This window comes from Misgurnus anguillicaudatus, chromosome 17, assembly GCF_027580225.2.
Source record: "Misgurnus anguillicaudatus chromosome 17, ASM2758022v2, whole genome shotgun sequence".
Classification (NCBI taxonomy): domain Eukaryota; kingdom Metazoa; phylum Chordata; class Actinopteri; order Cypriniformes; family Cobitidae; genus Misgurnus; species Misgurnus anguillicaudatus.
Window position 1 is genome coordinate 36,673,164 of NC_073353.2, and position 19,359 is coordinate 36,692,522.

At 39.1% G+C, this 19,359-nt stretch overlaps 1 protein-coding gene across 1 annotated transcript; it reads right to left on the reverse strand.

The window, feature by feature from the left end:
• Positions 1-4,998: 4,998 nt before the first annotated feature.
• LOC129451496 (lactase/phlorizin hydrolase) lies at positions 4,999-18,281 on the reverse strand. The gene is made up of 17 exons (XM_055214681.2): positions 17,574-18,281; positions 16,928-16,998; positions 16,761-16,841; positions 16,563-16,662; positions 16,407-16,491; positions 13,963-14,650; positions 13,232-13,877; positions 11,351-12,904; positions 11,010-11,278; positions 10,639-10,929; positions 9,798-9,996; positions 6,863-7,065; positions 6,664-6,770; positions 5,989-6,120; positions 5,662-5,885; positions 5,339-5,587; positions 4,999-5,267 (listed from the first exon to the last, which is right to left on the reverse strand). The coding sequence occupies exons 1-17, from the start codon at positions 18,202-18,204 to the stop codon at positions 5,047-5,049; spliced, it is 5,751 nt and encodes a 1,916-aa protein (XP_055070656.2). The 5' UTR covers positions 18,205-18,281; the 3' UTR covers positions 4,999-5,046.
• Between the last annotated feature and the right edge of the window lie 1,078 nt (positions 18,282-19,359).

Below are 19,359 nucleotides of genomic sequence, written 5' to 3' on the forward strand. Positions count from 1 at the left end.
CTGGTTGTGGGTGTTTTATTTAGAGTGTATTAGCACATAAACTAGAGGTAGGCCTAAGCATTTTAACTCAAGGAGTCATTGTAGTATGCATCATACAGCACAGTAAACCTTACCTTAAGTGAAAAGGGATGAACCTAACCTTTAATTAACCTAAAAAATATTTATATTTAACGGAACAATGGGTTAAAACAACCCAGCATAGGTTAAATTACAATTACAACCCATTGGTTTTAACTCAGCATTGGGCAAAGAAGGGACCAACCCAACCCATTGGGTTGCAATTTGACCTATGCTGGGTTGTTTTAACCCATTGTTGGGTCAAATTAAAAAAAATTTGGACCCATTGGTTGTTCTTCCCTTTTTAACCCAACGCTGGGTTGAAAATAACCCAGCATTTTTAGGAGTGTAGTCTGACTCAAAAGAGAATCAACACAGCTGTCAATGGATTAAACTCTGGGCTGGGTTCTCTAAAGATTTGAGTTTGCTTTAAGCCCAGAATGTCAGGCACTTTCATCAGGCTAAACCCAGACCATTTGTCTTTGGACTTGTCTTAACAGGCTTCACTGGGAAAAACATCGGGCGATAGCCAAGTTTTGGAAATGCCTTGCCTTGCCTTTTCCTGATCATGGCAGTCATATACAATCCCAGTTTAAAATCACCAAACAGCGAGCAATTAGGGCTAACAAAATGAGTTTAATACATTGTTTTATAGTGATTCGATAAAATTTGCATAACTTTGAGCCTTTACTCATGCTGAAACGATTCAGTTTGAGACCCACAATTTGTCTCCCCAAAATAGACTCACCTCATGAGCATGCTGAATTTCACAACCCCTTTCAACCTGAGAAATAGCAAAAAAATCTTTTGGTGCCTGGCCCCTACATACATCCCTTCAGGTATTTAGCACCATATGTTCCCTGACCCCAGTGCCGTCTCACCTACTTATTAAAAGGTCTTGTGCTTCAGCAAATACAGAAAGACTTATTTTATTGAAACCAGAGATAGAATCAAGTACTTTTAGACAATCAAAGGCCTTCAAGATGCCGTGGAATTTGCAGCTTTACTCGAATATGTGGACAACTAATACAAAACAGATCACCAATTAAAAATGGCTCGGTCATAAGCAGCTTTCTAAGAATTGGGAGAGGTCATTGAGGTCCAATCAAGCTGTGGAATCTTCACCAGCTTCATCACATAAACAAAAGCCTCTTTAGGCAGGGTTGTGACTTGATTTTTCCACTAAGGTTTGGTATGCAAATTTCACAAACTCACAAGGGCAGAAAGCAGAGACTAAAGACTTCTTTAATAGAGTTCTTGAAAAATACTTTTTGTTATAATGAAATCTTAAAGCAACTGGTGGGAAGATGCTGTCTGTGGTCCCACATCAGTCAATGGTCTTACAGAAGATTAAGCAGTGTTATATACAGCAACCTTTTTTCCTTGCACTGCAAAAAATAACTTTCTTACTTAATATTTTTGTCTTGTTTGCAGTAAAAAGATCTTAAATTAGAATGTATATTCTTGATGAGCAAAATGACCTTGGAAAATAAGAAATCTGCCAATGGAATAAGAAAAAAATTCTTGAAATAAGTTAAACACTTAATTCAAGAAATTTTTCTTATTCCATTGGCAGATTTATTTGCTTGTTTTAAGCACAAATTTGCATAAAATTAAAAAAAAATTATTTTTATTTTCCAAGGTCATTTGCTCATCAAGAAAATAAAATACATCTTAATTTAAGAATTTTTAGATATTTTTACTGAAAACAAGACACAACATAAGTAAGAAAGTGATTTTTTGGAGTGTGGGGTCCCCCATGGCATATACATATTTGACAATCTGAGCCCCTCGATCCTCTACATCCATCTTTCCATTTTATTTTGCTGTTACATTGACAAGCATGTTGAGATGAAGCAATCCATGATTTCAGAAGGTCCTTTGAAAATTCGTAAAATGATGTGTGGAAGAATGGTCCAGAATCACTTCTGAGGAATGCAGACGACTGGTCTCTCCATACCAGAGGCGTCTAGAAGCTGTAATCACCAACAAAGGCTTTTCTACAAAGTATTAAATAAAGTGTATTCAATACTTATTCCCTGTGTCATTTAACTTTATTTATTATGACTCAACTTGTATACTTAAATGTTCTGATTTCTTTGTATGAATTCAACATTTGGCTTGATGGCTACATCTGGTGAAAATTCTGTGTCAATAGTACCTTAGAAATCCTCTGATAAAAATGCTGATGTGTCAAATACTTATTTTCCTCGCTGTATTTTCTGTGTTTTGATGGTTGAATGACCAGCATCTTGGTTCAAAACAATATGTTTAAAGCACACAGTCTGGAAGTCCGTCCCTCAAAGCCACGTTTTGGAATCAACATGGCGGCAGGCTGAATTAGGCGTATCCTTTTATAGCTTGTTGAAATATTTGTCATGTCCTAACACACTGGCCCTGTGGTCTTAATAACAAAATGTTGATAAATCTAACAACTGTCAGCAAAACAGGGTCAGTTTTCAGTGAACTTTGACAGTCTGTATTGATTAAATCAATCTGTGCTCAGCATTATTATAACAGCATAAACACCAAGATCTGTTTACTTTTCTCGTTTTTATTATGCATGTTATCATATTGGGATTACTAAATACATAAAACAAGAGCAACTTGCGAGATGTGTAGAGTAATAATTGACAGTAAACTGCCATTGTTAAGATAAAGAGCGAGTGTTCAAATTGACTTAAGGCAGGGGCCATGCATTTCATGATATTTTTTCAGCACTGATAGAAATCTTTATGATGTCAATACAGTGATAATATTTTGTCCTGACCTAACATTTGTGCTGTCATTTTAAAATACTCCATAATAACCTTAGATTGTGACTTTTTTACATTTATTTAGCACATCTACATCCGTATTTCTCAAACTGGGGGCCGGGGCCCCCAGGGGGCTGCGAGATAGTGCCAGGGGGGCCCCAGTTTTATGACATTTTATAAAATACATTAATTTACCATGAATTCTGTGTAATTAAACCTGAAAAAATAAAGCTACTAACCAACAGCACTACTTTGTATAACTTAATATGGAACATACGGTACACAAGGGGGGCCGCACGCAGAAAAAGTTTGAGAACCACTGATCTACATTTCATCAGACAAGACTTTATATAGCATCTGTGTGAAAACACTGTCTGAACACAATAAAGAGCAGACTGATCTCACAGAAAGTCGTGTTATAGTCACGAAAAAATGTATTTATCCATTTGTGTCCATGGCATGAAATTCACCCTTTTTTTCACTCACACGAATTTCTATAAATAGTTTTTCGTGTCTGTTGCACAACTTTCTTTTTCATTTATTTTATTTTTTTTCATAGTTTTTTCCTATTTTCTTACCATTGTCGATTGGTTTTGCGGCTAGAATAACTTTCTGTTACATTTTTAGACATCCTAACCTAACCCAAACCTAACCCCAACCCCTAGCGACAATGATTTAAAAATAGGAAGAAAAGAAAAAATACATAAAATGACATGAAAAACCTCAAGGCACAAAAAGCTGAATTTCATGCCATTGACACAAACAAATCAATAAAAAAATTTGTGACTATAACACGATCTTCGGTGAGATCATGTTGCCAAAGAAAAACATATTAACTTTCTTTCATATTTTGATATTTTTTTAAATAATCATTTACATGAATGACTTCTAAACAATGAAAACATATAACAAAATTTTATTGAATCCAATCGAACTAAGAACTAACTAAAGGGGGTCGCACACCGTGTCGCGCCATGAACAGAACACATTATTTTCTATGAATGTACGCACACTGTCGGCGACTGCTAAAATGCTAAAATCCCTGTCGTGCCACAGAGCACCACTTACATCATATTTGTCCAAAATCGTTAGCGATTAACATTGGCTGCTAACGTGTATTTTGCATTTTGAAGTAGACGCTATCTGACTAAACTTGCACTATTTAATGTGCATACCTCCTAGTTATTCTAGACGTGACGCGGCGTTTCTCGTCCGGTGTGCGATCCTTAAGGCAGTGGTTTCCAAACTTTTTCAGCTTTCGGCCCTCCTTGTGTACAGCGCATTCCTTCATGGCCCCCCTAAGAAAATGTATGACAAAAAAACTTTTCTAAAACTCAACATTTTAATAAAAAAAAACATTAAATTATACAAAAAAGTAGCGCTTTTGATTAGTAGCCTTATTTTTTTATTTTTTTAATGTATTTCATAAAATGTCATAAAACTGGGGCTCCCAGTTTGAAAACCACTGCCTTATGGGACGATTCATATTTCTCATCATTTGCACGCACAAATATGTGAATCTAGCCGTGCAGCAAGCACATTGCAAAGAAGCAGGGGAAGCGTCGCGGTCACGTTTTCCACGCAGTTTTAGATGCGAAATGTAAAGCGCCCCTAATTGTGTCACTTTTTGTATCACTATGTCATAATACACTATCACTAGGGTGGTACCCATTTAAAAATACACCTCTGCACCTCATATTAGTACCCCAGGGCTGCATATTGGTATCATTGGGTGCATATAGTTACCTCCAAGGGACCAATTGGTACCAAATGTATACTAAATACATGTGTAAACATCTGTACCTAAATGGTACATTTTAGGACCTTTTTTATGGGTACATGCCTCAATGACAGCTTAGGACCATTTTTTATGATGGTGTATATTAAAGGGATAGTATTTACTGACTTCCATAGTAGGAAATACCAATACTTTGGAAGCTATTGGGTACCGTCAACTTTGTGCTTACCATCATTTATCAAAATATTTTGTGTTCAACAGAATAACAGGTTTAAAACAACATGAGGGTGAGTAAATGATAATAGAATTTAAATTTTTTGGGTGAACTATCCCTTTAACTAAAGATACCAGATGTAATATGGTATCCTAACTGAGAAACATTTCTCATGCAAGCAACCGTATTGCGGTCATGTCTGTTTGCACAGATTTATAAAATGGAAACTAAAGCAAAACAGAATATATTTTATTATTTATAAGTGACCCCAGACTTCACGTTCAGAATTTATTCTCAAGATTAATGTGCTCCTCTTTATGACGTTTGGCTTTCTTGGTTGTCTTTACCAATCCAAACAGCAAGAACGCAACAGCGACTGCACCAATAATGGTGAGACTGAAGAGGACATTTAGAGCAACTTCAGCATCAGAACCTGGAACTTCCAAACCCAAAAAGTTAAGCACCAGATCAGCACCAGGAGTAGGTTGAGGAGTTGTTGTGTCTATAAAAGAAAAATTCTGTTAGACGTCCATACACATAGATTCAGGTACAAGCAGATAGATGGATACATACCTGTGATGCCATCTTCAGGTTCAAGAACCTCACATTCATGAGGACCTTGGCTTGGATTTATGAAGCCATTACAGTTGATGATTGTAGCATAGTGCCAGACCGACTTCTTAGGAATTCGTGGTAAAGTGGGATCTGATCGATTCACATAGAAAAGGCCAAATTTATCATCAAAGCCTGTAGCCCATTCCAGGTTGTCCATCAGGGTCCAGGCGGCATAGCCACGGATGTCCACTCCATCCAGCAAATATGCTGAAAAATAAAATGGTATAGTTTCAAATCTACTATCACAAATGATTTTAATGTATGTCCTAAAATATGTGTACCTTTTAGGGCCTGATTGATATAGTGTTTATAGTAGTGGATACGGTGAGCATCATTCAGATTCATTGTTCCTCTTTCTGATACTCCATTCTCTGTAATGTATATGGGATGGTCTCCATATTCCTCTTTTATGAAATTCAGAATTTTCCGGAATCCCGGAGGAGTGACTTTCAACCAGAAGGATCCAGAGTCCAGCCACGTTCGATCGGCAACAGTCCCTGCCCCTCTTTTAGATTAACAGTAATTTTAGCCAACGCTTTTACACATAATGAAAAATATCACAAGCAATAATCATATACAGATGAACCTAAAATAAATGACTTGGTCACCTGTCGGCATCATAATGTGCGAGGTCACCGTAGTCAAAGTTATAGGCCAAGACAGTGGTGTAGTGGTTGAATCCAAAATAATCATGAGTACCCTTAATTCGCGCTATTTCTTCCGGGGTAAACTCTGGAAGTCTGTTGGATGTAACACGCTTTAAAATTTTATTAAATTTGACTAGCAGAAAAGTTATTGCTTCACTCTAAAATTAAAGGCGGAGTCCATGATCTTTGAAAGCCAATGTTGATATTTGAAATCACCTAAACAAACACGCCCCTACCCCAATAGAATCTGGACCTTCTGTTGATAGACCCGCCCCACACATACGCAACCCGGCAAGGATGTCGGTTAGTAGACATGCTCCTTACTGCTGATTGGCTATAAGTGTGTTTTGGTAGTCGGCCTGTCTCCTTTTCCAAAGCGTTTTTCAAACATCGTGGACTCCGCCTTTAATTATTTTCAACCCAACATTGGGTCAAAAAGGGACAGTTTAACCTATGCTGTCTTAACTCATTGTTGGGTCAAATATAAACATTTTCTGGGTTAATGTAACCCAACGGTAGGGTTCGTTCCTTTTCGACCCAACGTTGGGTTCAAAATAACCTTGCATTTTTAGAGTATTGTTAATATTTAAACACAAAGCTTTGAATACTTTACAAGCAAGGTTTTACTTTATTTACCTTGATTTAGGTAAACCAGCTGCCAGGCTTCTCTCTCTAATGATGTTTTTCATTAAATCGCTGTAATCTCCATTGAACACTGGATGAGCGAACCAGCCAAGCTGGAACTGTCATAAAAGACTTATGTTTATTGAAGCATGTTTATTACATAGACATTTACACACAGAGACATAAAATGGGCAGTGGTGGAGAAATGCACCTGAATGACACGAATGGCAGCATCCACATCTTCCTGTTTGTATGGATTTCTCGGTTCAGCCCAGTCGGAGTTTATAGTGATGCCAACGATGCCACCCTGTTTTGCTCTGTACTTGCCATGATACAAGTGCCAGGCCTCAGCGTGAGCCTTCAGGAGGTTGTGTGCCACTATATATGGTGCAGTGCCTGGTCTGAAACTTATACCTTCACAGAGAGAATATTTCCGTTTTTATAATGATCATTAAATTTGTTAAAGGAAAACACTACCGTTTTTACTATGTTCTTACCTCAACTTAGACAAATTAATACATGCCTATCTTTATTCAATGCATGCACTTAATCTTTGTACAGTGTGCCGTGAATGTGTTAGCATTTAGCCTAGCCCCATTCATTCCTTAGGATCCAAACAGGGATGAATTTAGAAGCCACCACACTTCTATGTTTTCCCTATTTAAAGACAAGTTACATGAGTAAGCATGGTGGCACAAAACAAAACGTGGCGATTTTTTAAGCGAATAAAAAATGGGAACTATATTGTATGGCGGAAGAGCACTTAGGGCGCACTCACACTATCCAAACCAAACCGCGCTCGGGCGCGTTTGACCCCCAAAGCCTGGTTTGTTTGACAAGTGTGATCGCTGTGTTCAGCGCCCGGGCGCGGATTGGTTAATCGCGCCACGGCCGGGTTGCAGAGGTGGGCCGGAGCGCGGTTCACTTGGGCTCAGGCGCGGAAGGCTGTGGTGTGAGCGCATTCGCGCCTGAGCGCGATTCAAAAGGTGAAGAAGTCAGCTGCGCGACCACTCACCTTCATCTGCTGCCGTAAAAACCTTTTGATGCGCGCAGCGGGGTTACGTGAATGTCCGAGCTGGGCACCTGACAGATCAACTAAGCAATATGATGACATGTGAGAAGGCTGTCTGTAATCGCGCACCAAACGACTCCGAATAAAAAACACAGACTTATCATTACGGTGGGTTCCAGTGTTAAGAGAGAGCTTTACTTCCTGCTTTTTTCAAAACAATCGCATTTTAATGACGAAAGCGCGCCCGGACTCGGATCGATAAAAAGTACAGTGTGAGTGCGTGCACCTGGGGGAGTAGGGAGGGGTGACAATCGCGCTGGGGCATGGTTTGGTTTGGTTTGGATAATGTGAGTGCACCCTTAGTTTGCAGCACTTCGACCTCGTGTGCAGTTATATTCATAGAGACAGAGCGCAGTTATGCAAATTTGAAAACCACGCCCACCGGGGGGGAACGCGATCCAACCGTCTCCATTGAGTTTGTATTGCGAGAAGCCGCCTCCTTGTCATTTCTGGCTTATAACAAAAAACTGAATAATGCCTAAAAGCTGCTGTGTGACAATATGTACAGCTAACAAGCCAAAGAACCCAGAAATAAGTTTTTATAAGCTGTCGAGCCATAAAACCCAGTCTTTAAGGAGAATAAAGTGGATCGCCGACTACGTTTCCCCCTAGTGGACGCAGTTCTACTAATAGAAGTACTATGAAAAGTTGCCTGTATCCATTTTTGTGTCTTTAAACGCTCGTTTTTTAAAGTCGACAGCTTATAAAAAATTATTTACAGATTAAACTTAAAAACAGAATAATACCTAAAAGCTGCTGTGTGACAAGGTGTACATCTAACACGCCAAAAAAACCCAAATACGTTTTTATAAGCTGTCGACTTCAAAAAACGAGCATTTAAAGACACAGAAATGGAAACAGGCAACTTTTTATGTACTCCTATTAGCAAAACTGCGTCCACTAGGGGGAAACGTAGTCGGCGATCCACTTTATTCTCCTTAAAGACTGTGTTTTACGGCTCGACAGCTTATAAAAACTTATTTCTGGGTTCTTTGGCTTGTTAGCTGTACATATTGTCACACAGCAGCTTTTAGGCATTATTCAGTTTTTTGTTATAAGCCAGAAATGACAAGGAGGCGGCTTCTCGCAATACAAAGTCAATGGAGACGGTTGGATTGCTTTCCCTCCCCCGGTGGGCGTGGTTTTCAGGTTATGACGCGCTGCGCTCTGTCTCTATGGAAGTTTGAGCGAGAGGGGGAGGAGTCAGGAGTGATGATGTTACTGCACGGCGAGGTCGAAGTGCTGCAAACTAAGTCAGTCCTCCTTTTTTTGTGATTGTTGCGGGCAAAATTCCTTGATCTTGCGGCATGTTTTCTTAAAAAATGTGATGGAATATGCAGGATATTTATGCTATTCTATTCAATGAAATTGTGTGAACTTGCAAAAATTGCGGGAACTTGCAAAAACTGTTTGCAACTTTTCAATTTTGTTCACGTCACGATCACGTCACTTCATAACGTTCAAATCATATTTGAAAAAATGCGGCCCTCACATAAATATGCAGACTTTGGCTTATTTTGCGTTGAATCATGCGATCACATAATCGCGTTTTTTAGGAGGGACTGCTAAGTGCTCTTCCGCCATAAAATATAGTTCCCATTTTTAATCTGCTTAAAAAATCTGCACATTTTGTTTTGTGCCACTATACTTACTCATGTAACTTGTCTTCAAATAGGGAAAACATGGAAGTGTTTTGTGTGTTCTAAATTCATCCCTGTTTGGATCCTAAGGAATGAAAGGGGCTAGGCTAAATGCTAACACATTCACCACACGCTGTACAAAGATTAAGTGAGCGCATTGAAAAAGACAGGTATGTATTAATTCATCTAAGGTAATGGTAGTAAAATATTCAAAAAAGGTGATGTTTTCCATTAAGGGATTTCAGAGAAAGAGAAAACACGGCAAGTTTATCTATCCTAACCCAACGGTACAATACTTTAATATTGTTCATTTTAATTTCAATTGTGTTTATTGTCAAAAACTATTATTTACTTATTTATCTTTCACAGACTACCCTCAGTCTGCGGCCCACAGTTTGACAACCACCGAGTTAAAGGACTGATTTTCATGATACCTGGTGCTGCAGATCCATAACCATGTCCAATCATTGCAACGTTGTAGGGTTCATTTATCGTGATCCAGAATTGTACTTTGTCTCCCAGGCTGTTATATATGACATCAGCATAGTCTCTGAACCTATTAACAATAGTGTCGTTCTCCCAACCTCCAACGTCCTGGAGAGCTTGTGGTAAATCCCAGTGGTAAAGTGTCACCTGTCAGTTAAAAACCATTAATAGATGTCAAAAGTATTTTTTTTATTTTATGTAACATTATTTTAATACCAAGCAGATTCTACACACTCAAAAAGCTGGGTTATTTTCAACCCAACTTTGGGTCAAACAGATGAACCCAAACAAAAAAATTGAAATTGTGTCACCCTTATGCTGGGTACACACCAAAAGGTAATCGGGCTGATTTTGGCCCGATTTCCCCCCCTTCCGACAATCTTAACTATGTCCCGATTATCTTGATGGCTCTACAAATTATCTTATCAGATTTTACCTTGATGTGAGGTGTGTTAAGAGTGTCCGAACTTGATCGGAGGAACGTCGTGAATCGTAAATAATAACATGTTTAATATTTATGATAAAAAATGCCCATGTTTGGCTGATTAGTTGAATCAGGTGTTTTAAATAAGGAGACGTCTTAAACTTTTTGAAAGGGCGTCCTTGAGGACCAGGATTGGGAAGCACTGGTCTAGAGGTATGTTTGCTTGTAGTGTTGGAAATTTCAGGTTAAAACATTGTCGCTGAAACAATTTTGCCAAAATTGTATCAAAATTGCATCTATGGTGTGACAGTAGTTGCTTCATCAATTTCCAAAGGGATTCTTTTTAATTCAGATCATTAATTTACCTGTGGTTTAATATTGGCTGCCAAAAGTGCATCCACTAATCTATGATAGTAGTCGAGTCCAGCTTGATTAATTTTCTTGTTCGTTCCATCAGGTAGAATTCTGGGCCAGGATATAGAGAATCTGTAGTGGTTGACTTTCAGTGTTTTAAGATTATCAACATCTTCATTGATCTTATTATAGCTGTCGCATGCAATGTCGCCGTTTTCATCTTTTGAGATCTTTAAGGGAGTGTGTGCGAATTTATCCCAAATGCTGAGACCTTTCCCATCTGCTCTCCAGGCTCCCTCTATCTGTGACAGATTCACAAATATGATGTTGTAAAATTATTATTTATTGTTCATTTATTTGTTGTAATAGATTTTCAAATCACCTGATAAGCGGCTGTTGCTGTGCTCCAGACAAACCCGTCTTGAAAATGTCCATAGATAATTTCCTCCTCCTCCGGCATTGGAAACCCATTATTTCTCATGATATCAAAGTAAAGGTGAGCCGAGCGCTTTGGAGTTCTCGGGCGACTTGGATGCTTGAAGTCCACATGGTGAAGTCCATAGCCAACGTTATAGCCATTCAACCATTCGAACGAGTCCATTAGGGGACTGGCGATGTATCCCTTTAGGTGCACACCATCAAGGTTGTTTGCTAAAAATACATTATATATAAATGTGTGCCGTGTCTAGCAGTTTAACAGCATTAAAAACATCATCACCATACCTTTGAGAGCTTCATCAATGTATGTTTTTAGGTAGAAAATCCTGTCTGTGTCATCGGCCGTAATGCGAGTACTTGTGGATACACCATTTTCAGTGATATAAATCTCAGGATCTGCATATTCATTCTTTATCCAGTTAAGAAGCCTCCTGAGTCCCCAAGCAACAGCTTTCTGGTCTTTAACAGCCGTATCTTCAGCACCATCCGCTTCTTCCTTACTGATGTCCTGATCGTTCTGGTAACTCGCAGGAGACAGTCTGATGGTGGCATGATGTATGACTTTGGTCGTGTACGTGTTAATGCAGAATACGTCAGCAGTGCCCTGAATATAGGCTTTGTCTTCATCTGTAAAAGAAGGCAAGCGAGATTCTTTCAAGCCCTGGAGTTCGCTCTTGTTGCCAACCTGCCACTTCATGGCATCAGGATAGTCGCCGTTCTTAAAGATGGGATGTGCAAACCAGCCTAGTTGGAACTGGAGGGCTCGATCGGCAGCCAACACCTCTCGAGGGACATTGACATCTTGAGGTTCAACCCATTCGGCATTCAGACTAATAGACACCAGTCCTTTTTGGGTTGCCCTGTATTTCTCATCATAGGTGTGATATGCATTTGCATGTGCTTTTAGGAGGTTGTGAGCAACTCTGTACGGTGCATCTCCGGGTTGCTTCACATTGGGTGGAATCTGGCCGAGTCCGTACCCTAACCATGCAATCGTCTGGGGCTCATTAAAAGTTATCCAAAACTTTACCCTGTCTCCAAATGTTGCATAGCAGAAGTCACAATACTCATTGAAAATTTTTATCATTTCTGGGTTGTCCCATCCTTTGATGTCTTGTAATGCTTGTGGTAGATCCCAATTGTAAAGAGTTACCATAGGACTGATATTATTCGCTATGAGGCCATCTATGAGCCTGTTGTAGTAATCTACACCCTTCTGATTAAGAGAAGATATATAACCACTGGGAAAGATCCGAGACCATGACAAGGAAAATTTGTAATTTTTCATTTTTAGGCCTTTTAACATGTATAGATCCTCGTCTATTTTATTATAGCTGTCACATGCCACGTTACCGTTATCGCTGTTTGGGATATTACCAGGTTTTTGGGTAAATGTGTCCCACACGCTGGGTCCCTTTCCATCTGCATTCCAGCCACCTTCAATCTGATAGGCTGAAGAGGACACACCCCAGTGGAATTCATTTGGAAATGTACCATAGTGATAAAGTTGTCTCTCAAACTTGGTCTGAGGGGAAAACTGTTCCCAAACCACTTTGGATGCTGAAGGAACTTCAGATGGCGGTAAACCAAGAAGCCTGGATCTCTCCATTTTATTTTCATAGATTTGCATATTAGGTTTCTTAGAGCCCTCAGCAAATCCATTTCTCTCGATCACCTTTGAGTAGAAATACGCTGACATTTTGGGAGTTCTTGGTCTGTCGGGATCGTCAAAGTTCACATAGTGCAGTCCAAATCGTTCACTGTAGCCCTGGGGACCCTCAAAGCCGTCCATTAGGGGTACTGTAAACCTTTGGACGTCAATGCCATCCAAAAGCACAGCTGTTGGGACAGAAATAAATAAATGAGACAGTACAGACAAATAAGCAGATAACTGCATTATAAATGAAAATATGGGAATTATGTTGTGACTGAGAAAATCCTAGTATCGTTCTGGTAACTCCCAAAATATGCAAGGCTTGCATAATTTCATAATCCCTACATTTTCGTAGCAAAAAGTCATATATATCTTAGCAGAAATGTGCCACAAGATCAAGGATTTTTGCCCGCAACAATCCCCAAAAATTATTTTTTCTGGAAGGATGTAGTTTCATGCTTTAGCTATAAGCATTTACCAAAATTTGCTTAGTTCTCCTTTATGATACTTACCTTTCATTGCCTCATTAATGTAAGCTTTAAGAAAGTCAACACGTGAGGTGTCGTCGATCACATCACCATTGTACTCGGTGGGCATGCCATTTCCCGTTATGTAGATGGGCACATCTCTGACGGATGTGTACTCTAAAGAGATGTAGTTCAATAAACGCCGTAGGCCCCAGGGAACAGATTGAATCTGGGCAGAAGATGTGTTGGGCCAGGTGGGGTCAACGTGTATCTGGAAGTCCCCGACATTATGAGGTCTAGGATCACAACTATTCAACTTTTCACTTATTTGTCGGGAAGTATAGTGGTTAATCCCAAAGAAATCTGCTGTGCCTTGGATTCGTTGTTTCTCCGCTGCAGTAAAGACAGGTAGTCGTGCTATCTCTTTACTGCAGAGAGTGTTTTTATTCCTAATTTGATCTCTAAGTATTACTGAATAGTCACCATCTACAAATATGGGGTGAGCAAACCAGCCCAGCATGAAGTTTAGATAGCGTTCAGCTGCTGCGATATCCTGGGCACTTGAAGGATTCTTAGGCTCTGCCCATTCGGAGTTGAGAGCAATGCCAACTTTTCCGCTCTGCGTTTTCCTGTAGTTGTCATTATAAACATGCCAGGCTTCAGCATGAGACTTCAGAATATTGTGTGTAACCTGCAGAAAAGTAAAAGTATGTAAATATAGACTTTCCAGTTTACCATCTATACAATGATATCATACAGTGCATTTTCAAACTGACCTGGTATGAGGCCACTATTGGGTCTTTTATACTTGGGGGATGTTCTCCTGTTCCATACCCAAAATTGCTCACTGCCCATGGGCTGCCAAATGTGATCCATGTTTTGACTCTATCTCCATATCGAGAGAAGCAGAAGTCTGCAAATTCTTTAAAAGCTTCCACAATGGAGTCGCTGTTCCATCCTCCCTGATCCTGCAGAACTTGAGGAAGATCCCAGTGATGTAGAGTAACAGTTGGTTCAATGCCCGATTGTAGAAGCGTGTTAATCATCTTGTCATAATAAAGTGCCCCCTTTTCAACCAAACTGTCCTTGCGTCCATTGGGGAAAATGCGAGCCCAGGAAATTGAGAGCTGGTAGTTAGGGGACAGCATACCCCTGAGCAGATACGCATCATAGTCCACTTTGTGATAACTGTCACAGGCCAGATCGGTGGTCTGATTGTCAAAGACATGATCTTCGTGGCTAAAACGGTCCCATATGGTCTCGCCCTTCCCATGTTCAGCCCAGCCGCCCTCCACTTTGAAACTCTCACTGGAGACTGACCATTGAAAACCAGCTGGGAATGATCCAACCAGGAATTGATCTCGGTCCACTTCAGTCTGAGTTTTAAATTTCTCCCATACTTTTTGGTATGAAAATGAAGAAGCCGATTTTTGATGGAAACCATCAAAATGGTCATTCTGCAGACTGAATGACAATGTACACAAACTTACTACAATGACTTTATAAATGCATTTTTTGGGAACATATATGGGTGTATATTGTACACTCTCAGGAAATAAGGTACAAAAGCTGTCACTAGGATGCAGTGGCGGCTCGTGACTGCTCATCCGAGGGCGCAAATTCAAAATATGTGTTCGGAGTGTCATTGCTCGTGTTTTCAAAATATGTGTTTGTGGTGTCATGTAAACCAGGGGTCACCAACGTGGTGCCCGCGGGCACCAGGTAGCCCGCACAGAGTCTGTAAGGTGCCCGCTAAAGCACATTCTATTAATAGTCTCAACTGTAATATTTATTCATTACATATTTTTTTATATTAGCTTGGCTTGGTTTACGTATGTTACAATTTTAAACAATACTAAAACATATAAACAAGTCAAATAAAATAAAATAAACAAGTAAAACAAAAAAGTAGACTATATCAAAAAGTAGCCCTCCAGATTGTTTTATCCATTGTGGTAGCCGGTGTTGGGGAAAGTTACTTTTAAAAGTAATGCATTACAATATTAAGTTACTCCCAAAAAAAGTAACTAATTGCATTACTTAGTTACTTTTCATGGAAAGTAATGCTTAAGTTACTTTTAGTTACTTTTGCGTTACTTTTTCTTGGCTAAAGCTTGATCTCTTTCAGGTCTTGCAGGTGTTTTTATGACTGAAAAGTTCTGCATTCAGAAATTGCATATTTCATCACAAAAATGTTTAGCTTTGGCCTGCCATCTCAGTTTCTGACTCAAACTGTTTTCACACAGGCACAGAGAGTGCATACGTTTAGTTTAATTCAGTACATATTTTTTAATCAAATTAATTAAACTAAAAAAGTAACTTGAGTTACTTTTTTGAAAAAGTAACTCAAATATTCATGTGTACATTTAAAAAGTAATGCGTTACTTTACTCGTTACTTCAGAAAAGTAATATTATTACGTAACTCAAGTTACTTGTAATGCGTTACCCCCAACACTGGTGGTAGCCCTTGCTCATAAAAAGGTTGGAGACCCCTGATGTAAACCATATGCATCACGTGTTTCGTCAAAATAAGTGCCTGCTGCACACGCGTCAAAACCGTTTATGATTAAAGAGACGCTCACGTTCACAAAATACACGCAAGACACTCCCTTGACAGTAAACTTTGATTACGCATGAGATTATGCGAGTATCTGGCAAACGCGAGCGTCTCTTTTATCATAAACCCTTTAGATGCATCTGCAGCAGGCACTTATTTTAACAAGACACGTGATTCGCATAGGATCTCTTGACGCACAGATCACATATTTTGAAATTATGAACCACACACATGACGTGCTACATACATGTTGTGACGGACTTCGCATCCAGCGCCCTCAAGAAAAGAAATCACCGGCCGCCACTGCTAGGATGGTACCCTTTCAAAAAGTACACATTTGTACCTAAAGGGTGGATATTAGTAACTCAATGGTACAAATTAGTACTTCAAAGGTAACAAACAGGTACCTCATAGGCACATATATATACCTAAATGGTACATTTTACGACCTTTTCAAAGGGTACGGTCTCAGTGATAGCAGTCCCATATTCACAAGCTGTGAATATGTGTGTATATAAATATAGTATGAAAATGGGACCCTGTCTGTGAAAACCCAGCTAAAGTCACACACACGCACGTGCGCGCACACGCACAACCGCACATACGCACGAGCGCGCACACACACACACCCAAAATATATGTTTTTGGTGTAAATGTTATACCTGTTGGATGTTTGTTCTTGATCCAGCTTCCCAAAAAGCTGTGTGATGTCACAGCCACTGATGTGAAGATCTTCGTTTTGTAAAACTGTAATAAATAACAACAACCAGGTTAACATCCAATATTTTCATTCCATTTGAATCTTTTTAAACGTTTACCTCTAAAAATACTGATAAGAGGCAGGAAATGATTTTCATGTTCATCACAGTCCCTGGTGGTCAGTTCATACAACAGGATGGACAGCTGACCACTGATATCCTAAAATAAGACTTGATGTTATTTCATTTCAGCTGTTTTGAGAATTATAAACGTGGGACACTGTGCAGACTGGTTATAAAATCCTCATAAACCCTCACTTGTAACACCCTCAAGTTCTTGGTCAGAGTTTTCAGTTTACAGTCATACTGCAGGTGCACAGAGAGGAAATCCATATATGCCTGAAGGTGAGATAATAGAATATTATATGTGATATATTATGCGTATTATCAGCAATATCTAAAATGACTTGCCCTTCAACCATTACCATGTTTTTTGACCCCAGTTGATAAATGGAGGTAATATCTTCAGCTCTGATTCCAAGAGACAAGCGAATTCCTAAGAAATAAATAAAACATAATGATCAGTGTGACTGTTCTTATACTACTGTAAAAACGGTAGCACTTAATTTTACAGTACGTGTACTTACCTTGTACATATAGCCTATGGTAAATATGTTGTACTTACAGACAAATGTGTATTACTTACTTTTGAGTTTATACATGGTAATTAAAGAGTATCATTACTGTACTTACCAATGGTGCATACTTGGTAGTTAGTAACTCTAAGTAAGTACTGGGTACTCATTCTTGGCTTAAGACAACTTTGATAAACTTTTTTGATCCACTTCAAATGTTGACTAGTATATTTAGTACTTACAGGCAAGTGTGGGTTAATGACAGGTACTTATAGCGTACATGCATGAATACTCATAACAAACACTACTGTACTTACAAATTGTATGTACATGGTCAGTGTACAGCACAAATGTTGGGGTTTTGATCTCAGGGAACCAACATACTAATAAAATGTATCCACAAATCCACTGTTATTCGCTTTGAATAAAGCATCTGCCAAATGCATAATTGTAAACTAAACAATCTGTCACATTTAGGATGTATAGAGAGTCTCACCTGCAAACTTTTGATGGTAGAGTTTGTATATGTTTGTATGGCACTGGAAAGCATTTTGAAGTTCTTCATCATGAAGCTCATGCAGATGACTAAATGTTACAAACGTGTCTACCTGGTCTTTAAATGCAGCGAACACAAATCCAGCATACTGTTCAAACATCTGCACCACTAATGGGTTCTCCCAACCTCCGTATGTGCTTCTGAAAGGTTCAGGTACAGACGAGCGTTGAAGGACCAGCAGAGGTTTTATGCCCGATTCAAGCAGTTGCCGCACAAGCGCCTTGTAACACTTCACCGTGCCTTCGTGCGGCTGGTTAGGATCACCTGTGGGAAGGATGTGAGACCATGATAGGGGAACTTTAAAGCGGTTCACCCCTTTGCTCTGAAGATACAAGAAGAACTTTCTGGATTCCAGGGGCAGTGGAGCCCTGCAGTCAAACACATCATCGCTTGCTGAAGTTCCTACAGCTGAATTTAGGCTCTCCAAAGGTTCGGTCTGCAAGCCATATACAAGTTTGGTGGTCAAAGGACCTGAAAGTAACATGAAATCCTGTTGTTCAGCATTACTGTAGCACCTGAAAACAGCCAAGACACCGAGAGTAAACAAGCTCTGTAAGAGCCTCATCATCATGCCACGGCAGTGTTTCACTGAAAGAGAGTTTTTACAGCCACAACTGCTAATCTATAAAGCTGAGGTATCCGTGCAACAATCACTGAATTTAACTTTAATCCAATTAACAGGAGTTTATGACAGTCATTGGATTTTCATCACTTAGACTCTGAACTCAGATAAGTGCGATATACTGTGAAGTTGCACCTTTGATAAAACCCTGCAGTTGCAAAGGGCATTTATAAATAAAACAAACCATGATCTGAGTAAATCAACTTTAGCTGCATGAATAATAAAATAATCTTTAAAAATAAATCTTATTTTTTGTGTGAAGTTTGATTTGAACCTGTATCCCAAAATCACATTCAGACTCCCAAACTGTTGTAAATGAAATCAGCAAGATAGGATTGCTGTATTTTATGTACATTTACAGACATTTAATAAATTCATTATTGAAGTACTTTGTACTACAGGAACAAAATGATCCCTTATCAAATAAAATGATTTTTTTGCATTTGCATAATAGAAATATTAAGATGGTGAGCTGACTTACAGACTTGATGCATTTGACATATTCAAGACTAATACATAACTGATATGAGTTTTACAATAGCCAATGCCAGATTTACATCTATACATAAAAATGTAACTTTTTAGGTCCATTCTATAGTAGGGTGGTTCTTATTTTTCAACTTTTAAAAGTTCATCCTCTCACCCCACCAATATGTTTTAAGGTGCAGTGTGTCATTTTTAGAAGGATCTTTTGACAGAAATGCAAAATAATACACAAAACTATATTATCAGGGGTGTATACAGACCTTTCATAATGAACCCTTATGTGTTTATTACCTTAGAACGGAACCTTTTTATCTACATGCACCGAGGGTCCCCTTACATGGAAGCCGCCATTTTGTGCTGCCATTTTTTCTACAGAAGCCCTTAAAGGACATTTTTGTACTAAGTTGTCACTGACGATGACATGTTTGTCCAGTGGTGGCTACCGTAGCTTCTCTATGTGCTTCAAAAGTGAGGGGTGAGCCGTGGACTGAGCCGTTGGTTGCAATTCGCAACCTCACCACTAGATGCCGCTACAATTTACACACTGCGCCTTTAAATAAAATAAAATAAAATAAAAAAAATTAGGCAATTTTTTATATTAATTAATATTTAGATGTT

What these genes read in the sequence shown, in the direction of transcription:
- LOC129451496 (XM_055214681.2), bottom strand. Translation starts at nt 18,204, where the DNA reads ATGATGATGAGGCTCTTACAGAGCTTGTTTACTCTCGGTGTCTTGGCT. An exon ending in CAAGAACAAACATCCAACAG is followed by an intron (nt 14,651 to 16,406) that starts GTATAACATTTA and finishes ATTGTCATTCAG; the next exon opens with TCTGCAGAATGACCATTTTG. An exon ending in CTGCCATTCGTGTCATTCAG is followed by an intron (nt 6,771 to 6,862) that starts GTGCATTTCTCC and finishes CTTTTATGACAG; the next exon opens with TTCCAGCTTGGCTGGTTCGC.